Source organism: Spermophilus citellus, assembly GCF_964194105.1.
Source record: "Spermophilus citellus genome assembly, chromosome: 2".
Lineage (NCBI taxonomy): Eukaryota > Metazoa > Chordata > Mammalia > Rodentia > Sciuridae > Spermophilus > Spermophilus citellus.
The window spans coordinates 208,755,557-208,766,736 of record NC_138183.1 but is presented as its reverse complement, the minus strand read 5'-3'; the positions used below and the strand labels follow the sequence as shown (position 1 = coordinate 208,766,736).

At 43.7% G+C, this 11,180-nt stretch overlaps 1 protein-coding gene across 4 annotated transcripts in view; it reads right to left on the bottom strand.

Annotated features, from left to right (window-relative positions):
* Positions 1-930: 930 nt before the first annotated feature.
* The window catches only part of INSC (INSC spindle orientation adaptor protein), a 126,775-nt gene continuing 116,525 nt past the window's right edge, over positions 931-11,180 (bottom strand). For all 4 annotated transcript variants that reach the window (XM_081282277.1, XM_081282278.1, XM_081282279.1 and 1 more), the window contains 3 exons: positions 8,097-8,252; positions 6,808-6,884; positions 931-1,493 (listed from right to left, as the gene is read on the bottom strand). In XM_081282277.1, coding sequence (XP_081138403.1) covers positions 1,365-1,493; positions 6,808-6,884; positions 8,097-8,252 — 362 coding nt within the window. In that variant the 3' untranslated portion in view covers positions 931-1,364. The remainder of the gene's footprint in view (positions 1,494-6,807; positions 6,885-8,096; positions 8,253-11,180) is intronic.

The following is an 11,180-nucleotide window of genomic DNA, read 5'->3' as shown; positions in this document are numbered from 1 at the left end:
GTAAAAGGACAGAGACATCACTTTTCTATATAGTCTTCAGGGATACTGCCAGGTTCAGATCCTAGCACTACTTACTAGTTATGATCTTAGGCAAGTGATTTAACAATATGATTACATATAATGTATTTGAATATACTAATTAATAATTATGAGGAATAAATGAGATGATGTATGTCAGATTCTAAGCCCAGGACCTGATATATTAGGTTAATTCACCTAGACTAGTAATAGGGAATTCAAGAAATGTTTTTTAAAATTATATAAAATCATATCACAATATGATTGCATTAAACCTTTCAGAGGGATTCACAAATTTTTGTGATACTTTCAAACTGTGAGAGTGGGAAATGGCTCTCTGAAGAAATCAAAAGCTCTGGTTTGTAGCCCCTACCTATTTCTGTGGTGTAAATGTCCCACCACAGCCAGTTTCAGGCTGTCAACAGGAGTTCACAAAACATGAAGAAATTTAAGAAGAAATTTAAAAAATTTAAATTTAAGAAGAAATTCTCAAAATCGTCCTTTGTGAGCCAGTATGAGCCAGCTCCAGCACACCCCTGCTTTCAAGTATCCTTCTGAAGCAGAATTAGTCAATAAGCCTCATCTCAAGATTCTGTTCAGCAGGAGGTAAGAGGAGGTCATACAAGAACAGGAGAATCAAATGAACCCAAGTTTCTGGTGACTGGGAATAACTTTTAAAGTCATTGTGATTTCTTATTAAATCACTCAGAACTTAACTCATGTCTGTACCTACAAAAGCAAAACAAAATTAAAAATTCTCTATGCATTTTTAATAGTAGGAAAGGTTTTCATGGAATGAAAGCTTGGGAAACAAGAATTAGGTTATGACACAATTTAGTCAGAAAAAAAAATCTAAGACACAATTCATATAATTTCATTTATTAAAGAAGAAAACTTTCTTTCCAGCATATTCTGTCCAACTGTGAAACTCATTTTAAATGTTTGGAAAGTGCAAATCTAACTTTTAAACAAAACTGCTGGCCAGTTAAAATACTCTGGTTTCCAAGTTTAAAAAATCAGGCAAGATTATACAGTGAGAGCAGAGAAAACAGATGAAGTGAATCACCCATGACAATCTGTCACATTAGCTCTTGTGCATTTCAACATCTGCAACTTAAAAGCCACAGAAGTCAAAAGATAAAAACAAAAACCGATTCCCAAGGACCACCTACTGTTTGATGATGTTGCTAGAAGGTTTCGCCTTCTGTCTATTTCATGTAAAAAATAAATTAGGTATAAATAAGGAGGTGAGGAGAGCTGTCATGTACTCAGGTGTGTTCACAGGTGTGTAGTGTACTCCAAGCGGCAGGAAAAGTGGCGGGGGATGCCTCTCCTTCCAACACTCACTACACGAAACTCTCCTCCATGTTGCTACAGAGTAAGAAGGAGTCCACAAGCCGGGGCTGGACCAGCTGCTGGAAGTCAGAGTCCTGCAGGCCTTCGGGGCAGACCCCAGCCAAACGACGCAGGGCAGCCTGGGGAGGAGACAGATGACACAGGTCAGACAGGGCCCTGGTCAGGGCATGTATTTCCTTCAGCTGTCCTGAGAAATGTGTTTTAGGAAGTGGCACATTTAAAAGACAATCAGACCTGATCATCTTGGCCATCTTGCACCTTAGTGAACATTTTGTAACTTGGTCACCATAATATCCTTATCACATGGTCACCTGGTTTCATTTATACCTTGGAAATTAAGGAAGATGTCACCTTAAAAACTCAATGATCACTGGACGAAGTGGCACAAAACTGTAATCTCAGCTGTTTGGGAGCCTGAGGCAGGAGGATCGCAAGTTCAGAGGCAACCTCAACAAAAGCGAGCCACTGAGCAACTCAGTGAGACCCTGTCTCTAAATAAATTACAAAATAGTGCTGGTGATGTGGCTTAGGGGCTGAGTGCCCCTGAATTCAACCCTCCCTACATGGCCCCCCTCGGAAAAAAAAGAAAAAAAAAAAAAACCTCAGTGATCTTAATAGTCGTATTATCTTGGTTTTTCTTTTCTTTTCTTTTGGTCCTAGGGATTGAACTCAGGGGTGTTTAAACACTGAGCCATATCCCCAGCCCTCTTTTATTTTTTATTTTGAGAAAGGATCTTGCTAAGTTGCTTAGGGCCTCATTAAGTTGCTGCCCTTAAACTTGTGATCCTCCTGCCTCAGCCTCCCAAGCCACTGAGATTACAGGCATGCTCCGCTGCTTGGCTCATCTTGGTTTTTCAATCATTTTAGGAAACTTGTTATTTTAAAGAACTGTCATTTTAAAGACCTGGGCTACTTAGTGGCACAGGTAAGTTCAAAATGTGTTCTTTCTAGAGACTAGAACTGTTAGCAGCATCAATGGAATTATATTATTGCTTCCAGATCCCTAGAGCAATCTTACAGTAACAAGGATTATTTATTTACCCATAAATGCAGCAAGGTCTTATACAAAACACTATGGGGGAGGGGGGCTGGGGCTGGGGCTCAGTGGTTGAACATCCCTGAGTTCAATCCCCAGGATCTAGCATGGGTGAGGCATTGGGTTTGATCCTCAGCATCACATAAAAAAATTAAATAAAGTTATAAAAAATATTTTTTTAAAAAGCTTGTTTTTTTAAAAAAAACACTATGGAATGGAAAGAAAGAGGGAAGAGAGGGAAAATATAGAGTCAAAGTCAATAAAGATTCTGCCACTGAGAAATAAATTCAAGTCTAGAAAGAGGGGTGAAAGTTCCCCCGCCCTCACTGACCACTGGATATGAGATTCCGCTTGATGTTCATGTGCCCTTGCTCATGCTCTTCTGTGACACCAAGTCCCTCCCACTCTTTCAAAGCCAGCAGATACATCCATACTTGTCACCTCCTCTGGGGAGCCTTCTCTGATTACCTTGAAGCAGAAACATTCTGCCCTCCTCCCTACACTCCGAGCCCCTGTGAGGACCTCAACCCTCTCATACTTAATCAGAACTGGTTTTTAGGTGTTAACTCCCACATTAGACTCTGAGTTCCTCAAGGATAGGGATCTTGTTTTATATTTCTCTGATACAGCAGGCAGCCCAGGGTTGACACCTGTTTGATAACAAGAATTAAACAAATGAGGTGCTTTGAAACCAACCTGAAACATTGCCGAGACATCAGGCCAAGAGAATGAATAGGGAGGATGATTTGAGCTGGTCTGGGGGGCCACAGATGTTGTCAAGTTCAAGCCAGATGATGCACAGGGTCTAAGTAACTAGTGACAGGAAGTAAACTCCCCAAACTACTGAGTCCTGCCTCTCCTGGCATCGGACCCACCCCAAGGGCTAAAGAGGCTAAACTCCATAGAACTTTCTGATTCCTCTTGGCTCCAAATGAGGAAATTAATTTTAAATTGTACTCACATACATAAGAAATATTTTTATTACTTGCAATATTATTTCTAAAATAAAAACTGAAACAATATATGGACATTCCTACATTGGATGTATAAATCATTAAAAAATGCTAGTAAAAAGATACTCAACATCTACTATCAAAAAAAAAAAAAAACCGAGGGAAAAAAAATTGTCACTAAGATGTGGAAACAGAACCAGGGAGTGTTCTGCAGACGAGGCTATGAGGCCAAGCATGCATTTTGCATCTTCAGAGTTAAGAATAAAGTAGAGCAGAGGGAGACAGCAAGAAATAGAGAAAAGGGACACATCAGTAGCAGCATCAATGAGATAGCACAGTAGAGAGAATAAAAAATAGAAACAGAACAAGAAGGAGACATTGGGATGGGGACACGGAGATGAACTTGGTGAAGGGAAAGGGAGGGGGCTGCAAGGGTGATGGAGAGAGAAAGAAATAGTGACATAGAGAAAGGGAGACCTTGGAGGTGATGGGAGAGAGGTAGGAGGTAAAGAGGCAGAGAGGAAAACCAAACCAAGACTAAGACAGAAAACAGGCACCCACATCTCCCTAGGGTCCCCAGAAAGTATACAGGTCGTGAACCCCATGCAATGCAGCATCCAGCACCCTCAGAAGACCCTACGCCCTTCCAAGCCTTTCTCTCAGCCTCTGCCTTCCCAGGAGGGTTAACAGCCAGCCATCACAGAATCTTAGTCCCAGACAGCCTGAAAACACCTAAGTATTAACACAAGCCCAGCAGCCTGCTGACAGCCGCTTCATTAAGGAAAAATCAATTCTATTTGCGAGAGGCGATCTGCGCTGTCACTTTCCCAGACACGGGAAGCAATAACTGAAATTTACTCCCTCCACTTGAAGAGAGCCTTCGAAAGTGGAATTAAGGCCAGGGTAAGAGCAGGAAAAGTAGCTCCCAACTCCATCTTCCAGGATGGGATCCAAGTGGACCCATTTCCAGCCAGGGACCATACTCCTAGGTTGGAACCCTTGTGGAGTCGAGCCATGGAGGCCCTTAAACACGGGTGGCTGGGGAAGGAAGGAGGAAAAGTCTTCCAGTCTATAAGTCAGACAAGAAGCAGTCACCAAACTCATAGTCCTGTGGAAATACAAAGAGCTAGGAAAAGAGGACCACTATCCTAAGAAGGTTCCAGGCTAGAAGTGGGTAGGAATACAAACCCTCCCCTATGAGTCAACAGTAAGACCAGGACCATGAGAGAGCAGGAAAGAAAGCTGGTTAGAGACAAGATGGTCTGATAAAAAAGCCAAGGTCTCCAGAGTCAAATAGGTCTTTGTTTGAATTCCAGGAGCCTGGAACACAACCTACCTGAGGCAGGAAAGATAAAATGCAAGAGGAGAGGCCCAGGTATATACTGTGTGCTTCCTGCCCCTCCCACCACAGAGGGCCCCTGGGAAGGTTCACAGAGGAGAGGGATGTAGATCTGAGCCTTGAAGGATGAACAGGATTTCAACAAACAGTTGTAGAGAGGTCATCGGCTTGGGGCACAGGCCAGGGCACAGTTCAGGGTACTGCAGCTTGGTACAGGGCCTGGAGACAGTGGGAAGCCTTCAGACCCTGGGGCTGAGTAGGTGGACAGTAGCCTTTAGATAAGAGGGAGCCACAGAATCCATGGGGGTTTCATGGGAGTGTCATGATTGTCAACTGTCATTAGGAAAATTAACTCAGCAGGAATGGCTTAGAGAGCAGGGACTCCACCATCTCGATCATCCACAAGAACAAATGGAATCCCTTTTATTCTTGAAAGTCCCTTGATTGATTAAAGATAGTGGCCAAACCCTTCTATGTGCCCTTCTTCAAACCAACAGTAAAAATGGCCTTGGAAATGGTAACAAGCCCCACTGTCCAAAAGGAGCTTAAAGGCCTCCAAGTACTTTCAATGCTCCTAACATTTCCTTGGGCCTCTTCAGTGGAGCAGTCAAGATAGTGGTAGTCGGAGCTAATGGTGTTTGCCAGCTATTAATTTTTTACGTGCTAGATCAAGCAAACTTAAGAGGGCCTATGAACTTGGATGAGAGTTATATCTTCATTTTCACAAATGTCTAACTGAAACTTAGAGCAACAAACCATAAAGTATTACGGATTGTGAAGATACCTTCCAATATCACTAATAGCCATTGCTGGTCAACATCACAGTACTCATTATACCCATTGCTAGAGAATATTCAATGTGTTAATTAAAAAACGTGTACTACTATGTCACATGCTTAAATATTTTAATAATTATCTTAATATAATTGAGTTTCTTTTAAATTCTGTATATTTTATCGTATACACTTAAAACACTGTTCCGAGAATAATATTCACCAGATTGCCAAAGGCACAGAAAGCATTAATATTACCCTATATGTCCCAGAATAAGAGCCACAGGAGAACAGAGACTTTTTTTTTTTTATTCCACGGATATATCCCCAAGGCCTAAAAGAGTAAATGGCACACAAAATTATTCAGTAAATATTTATTGAGTAAAATACATAGCACTTTGACTTACTCAATGTCACACAGCTCATTAATGGGGAGACCAGGACAGGTCTGTCTAACTGCAAAGCCCCCTGTTTCTACAGTTACACAAGGCCCATCTGCAGCTTCCAGAATTGAGCTGGGCTCAGTTAAAAAATGACAGGGTAAGGAGAGGGCTTTACTAGGACTATGACTCAGCTTGAAAGAGCCTTCAGATCATTGTTTCTCCTGTGTGTTCACTAAGGACCAAACATCTGGCACCTTCCTCTGGAGGTCAGTGCCCCTGTTTATACAATGGCTTCCCTGTGCAGGATGCTTCCAATTGGAAGCTACTGTGCCCTGGGATTCATTATAGCCCCACTGAGAGAAGAGTACACACAAACCATGCACACACTTCCCTCTGCCACTGCTGATACTATTATGGTGGGCCCCTACCATCAGTAAGTTGGGTGGGAATCTCCCAGAATATATTGCTCAGGTTCAAGGTGAAGATACTAGCGACTGGCTGAATGGTCCTCCCTGTCCTGTTAGGTTCCCTCTCGTCCTATCCCACAAAGGAGGAGGGAGCCACAGTGTTGGTAGAGCCCAGCAGAGGGGAAAAGAAGACTTTTCTCATAGTGGCCACTTGGGAACATGCAGGAGACATCCATATCCTGGCTCCCATGTACTGCAGACACCATGACATTACCACCACCCATTAAGATTTCCCTCAAAGGTTACTAAAATAGAGGTGGTGGGACAGCCCATGTCTTTCACATATATGAGCTCATATAATTTTCATCACAATTTTTCATTAAGAAAAATAAATATTACAATTATAACTCTTTTAAGAGAAGAGCTAAAGCCCAGAGAGGTTTGAAGCCTTAGCTGAACCAAGTGTGGTAGAGCCAGCTCTCCCGGCCTCCAGTCTGCAAGCCTGAAGGCCAGGGGGAAGCTGGGGAAGGCTGAGAACTCACCAGGCAGGCCACCAACACGGCATCACTGCTGTTCCTCTCTGATGGGGATCTGCAAAGCTCGATGAGACGCGACATACCTGCATGAGACACAGGGAGATCCTCATGTCCTGGACAGGGAGGTCCAGCCAGGCTGATCCAGAGGTGCTGGTCCTGCCTCACACACAGGGCCCCCTCTATCCCCTAATCTGCCAAGGAGGGGACTGAACCCACCTGGAGGAGAGCGTGGTGGAGACTTTCTACTTCAGCTATGAACAGACCCTGATCAGGGGCAGCAAGAGCTGGAGCATCAGAGTCAAACTCCCAAGGGCCAGGACACTGGCCAAGACTGAGCTTAGTTAAAATGCAGCGGAGGCCTTACCCATCACTCTGAGAAAGGACTTCCAGCTCATGTACTTCTGGTTTTACCAGAACTGTTTGACATTTATGTTGGTGCCAGAGGAACTTCCCAGCTAAACTTCCCCCACCCCAATTGTCTATTTTAGTCAGAAAATGTATTGCAGTTAAAATTACCAAAAACTAAAGACTCTACTAATGTTTCCCAGAGCTTTCCTGAGGAAAGGTTAGTGCCAGCTGAAGACTCACCTACCTGTTCAAACATTCTTTGACCCACCCCCCCCCAGATAAATATGGTCTACTTCTCATGCCTGAAAAGTATGCTTGAAGCATTGCTCTTATGATACTCCAATGCAGATATTTTTCTCCATATCGGTCACCCCCATGAGGCTGTAAGCCTGAGGTCAGGACACCATTGTTATATACCTAGCATTCAGAATATAACTTAGCATATAAACTTAACTTAGCTCTGAACATATTTGTTGGGGAAGTAAGTAACTAGCAATGACTGGGTGATTTCATGAGTGAACTAATGAATGAGTTAATGGCAAATTATTGAATTAACGAATCTGTTAATGATGGAATGAATTAATGAGTAAATAAACAAATGAGTGGATAAGTAAATGAATGAGTAAAAAATAACTGCATAAGTGAGTAAATAAGTAAATTAATGAGTGACTGAAAGATCGGGGTCCTCATTAACAAGGTGTCTGCAGGAGAGTGACTGTTCTGACTAACTTTTGCCTTTTTAATTCTTTCTTCTTCTTTCTTTAGCCCCAAATTATAAACTAGACTACAGGGCAATATCCCAGGCCTCTAGCATATCCCAGCAGCCAGAGAGAGGAGCTCACCCCAGCTAGTCCTTGCCTTATATCCCACTGAAGCCACCATGAAATTAGGGCTGTTCCCATCCCCCAGTCCCCCTCTCCACTCTGGCCACAACCAGCATCACTCACAGCTGAGCCGCACGGCTTCCTGGGCCACATCTGGGTCTCGGCTGAGACGGGCCAGGGTCACTGCAGCTTTCTGCTGGACTCTCTCACAGGCTGCCACCTCAGCTGGGGTCCCAGATCTTGGCTTCTCTGACAGCATGCCCATGATGAGCTGGACTCCTGGGAAGGAAGTAATAAACAGTTGGTACCCACCTCCAGCACGGGGCCTTTCCCATGGGACCAGCTGGACTTATTTCTACAGGGCTCAAGCAAAGGCTGTCAAAGGACTTACAGGGTCTCAACCAGAGGGTGTACACCACACATAACCACCTCTTTCCTTTTCGTATCCTACAGGGGTGTGCCTGGTTCTGTGTACCGAGACACTATACTGGGAAGGGGCATTTGGAGGACATCAATATATATATATTTTTTAATGCTATTTACTGAGCTTTTACGACATGGCACTGTGCTAAGTGCACAGTAAATGGGTGATCTCCTAAAACATCCCAATAGCCTCATGAACTAGGTACTATTAATTCCACATTGAGGTCCAGAGAGAGGGGATACATCTTGCCCAGAGTCACACATTGGGTCCTTGGGGGAGTTGGTACTGGAACTCAGACAAGTTTCCATCTAACACCTCTTGGCCTCTGAGGCTGGCATTTGAAACAGTTCCAGAGGTTACAAGTCCCCTGGTAGCTAACCCAAGTGTAGGCTGGATAATCACTAGATCAAATATTTTACAGCAGTTCAAACACTGGAAGAAGGTGGAATAGTGAGAACGTGAGATTTTAGTCTGCCCCAAATCCTCCCACTTTCCCTGAACCAACCAGACCTGTCTTTTGAATGTTCTACCCACATCCACTCTCACCTGGAGCCTTTGCCCACCCTGTCTTTCTACAGAGGATACCCATTTCCCTTTTATTGTCTAATAGCTCACATCCTGTGGATCTGTGTCCAAATCTACCTTCTTTGTGAGCCATTTCCCAACTGCCTCAGCCTGTACCCACGTTCCATAAAAATCTAGATTTTTAATTATTTCTAAAGAATTATCTCCTTTTTAAATTTTTAAAAATATTTTTATTTGTTCTTTTTGGATATACATGAAAGTAGAGTGTATTTTGGCATATTATACATACATGGAGTATAATTAATTCAAATTAGGATTCCATTTTTGGGGTTGTACATGACGTGGAGTTTCATGTAGTATATTCATATATGAACATAGGAAAGTTATATCTGATTCATTCTACTGTCTTTCCTATTCCCACTAAACTCCCAACATTTCTGCATGGTAAGAAGCCTATTAGAAGTTCACTCTTTTAGATGAGAAGGATGGGTCCCTGGTGAGTCCACTTCACCCATTATTTTTTGTTGTTGTTGTTAATTGTCTGGACCCTGTAAGTATCCTGTGGCTTAGATCATGGGCTCTCAGAGCCCAGACTATGCAAACAGGCTTGCCCTGCCCAGACCTAGGAGTCCTCCTATCTTCCAGTAACCTCTAGTTGCATTGCCGCCATGATAGATCTCTCAAATCCTGCCCCACTTCTATAAATAGTCCCCTCATCAAACTCTCCTAAGCTAAACCCCAAAGAACAGGAAGTTTTAGCAGTGCTGGTTCTATGCCAAATACTCTCCAGCATGCTTCCTGGGAAACCTCACATCATCCCTATCAGGCAGATGTTATTATTGTTCCATTTTGTAGGTGGAAAGGCAGAGAAGCCAAACCATTATCAAATAACCAAGTTCAAATCCATATAATACAGTTCCAGTTCTCATACGTCAAGCACTATGTTAGCCCTGCTCTGGAGCATCATTCTCTTGTGGATGTTACACCCCTACCATGTGTCAAGGCAGAACATCCTTCTGGATTGGGAGACCCTCTAGGACAAAGGCAGGAACTTATTTAACAGTTTCCATTGTCCACCACAATGCCAGGCACATAGTAGGTCTTAATAACCGGGGACCAAACAAGCCAAGCACTTTGAAAACCACAAAACCCTCTACAGATGCCAGATATTCCAATCTCAAGTACACAGGCCTGTGGGGCCCACTCTCATTGGCCACTTGAGCGTAAGACTAAGTGCTGGAGGCTGCGGGCACGCAGCCTCTCCTCTTGGCCTCAGCTGGCTCAGCACAGTTTCTCATTATTAGCTCAATCCCAGAAAATTAACACAAAATGATGTCTTTCAATTAGTATTAGAGCCGTGGGGGTTGGGGAAGTGTATGTTTGGTAAGACGGCAGGGCAGCCTGCTCAAAGGGGGATCACAGGAGCAGCCGCAGCCAGCCCTGGCTCCCAGCTCACTCTGCCTCATTAGCGTCTCTGGTCTCCAACCGTCTGCTAATTGCTCCCTTATTTCCCAGTCACAGGAAGCCCTTGCCACACCACTCCCTGCTCCCAGCTGCAAGGCATCCACCTTGTCCTCTGGCAGAGACTGACTAGATCAGCTCCCAGGCTGAGGATTGGCCTCACCTCACCTGGACCTTGCTGAAGCCCTCAGTTCAAGGTGGAACAGGGGGCAAATGAAGAAGAGATGCAGTGGGTAGAGGCATTAAGGCTGCCAACCCACCGTCTGACTCACCCCTTCCACACCCTTCTTTTGAAACCAAATCAAATGAGATAGGGACAATTTTAAGTTGGAATGCATGCCTTGGTAGGAGTATATTTTTACTTTGTGAATCATAATGAAATATCTGCTTTCTCCTCACCACTTTAGTTGAAATGACAACCACTATCATGACTCCAATTCTGAGACCATTTGTCCCCTTCCCTGCTTTTTTTCACTCATGGCACTATCACCATCTGGTATTCTCTATCTTCTCCTTCATTGACTCTCTCCAGGTAGAATGTTAAGCCCATTATTACAGTCTGCATATGAGGTGTCCCCTGAAAGCACAAGGGTAAGACCATGCAGGAATGTTCAGAGGCGAAATGATTAGATTATGTGAGCTGTAACCTAAACAGTGGATTAATCCACTTGATAAGAGTAATAATTTGAAAGGACTACTGTACTGGGCAATAACTATAGGCAGGTAGGGTATGACTAGAAGAAGTATGTCACTAGGGGTGTGCCTTTGGGGTTTATATTTTGTACCTGGTGACCCCC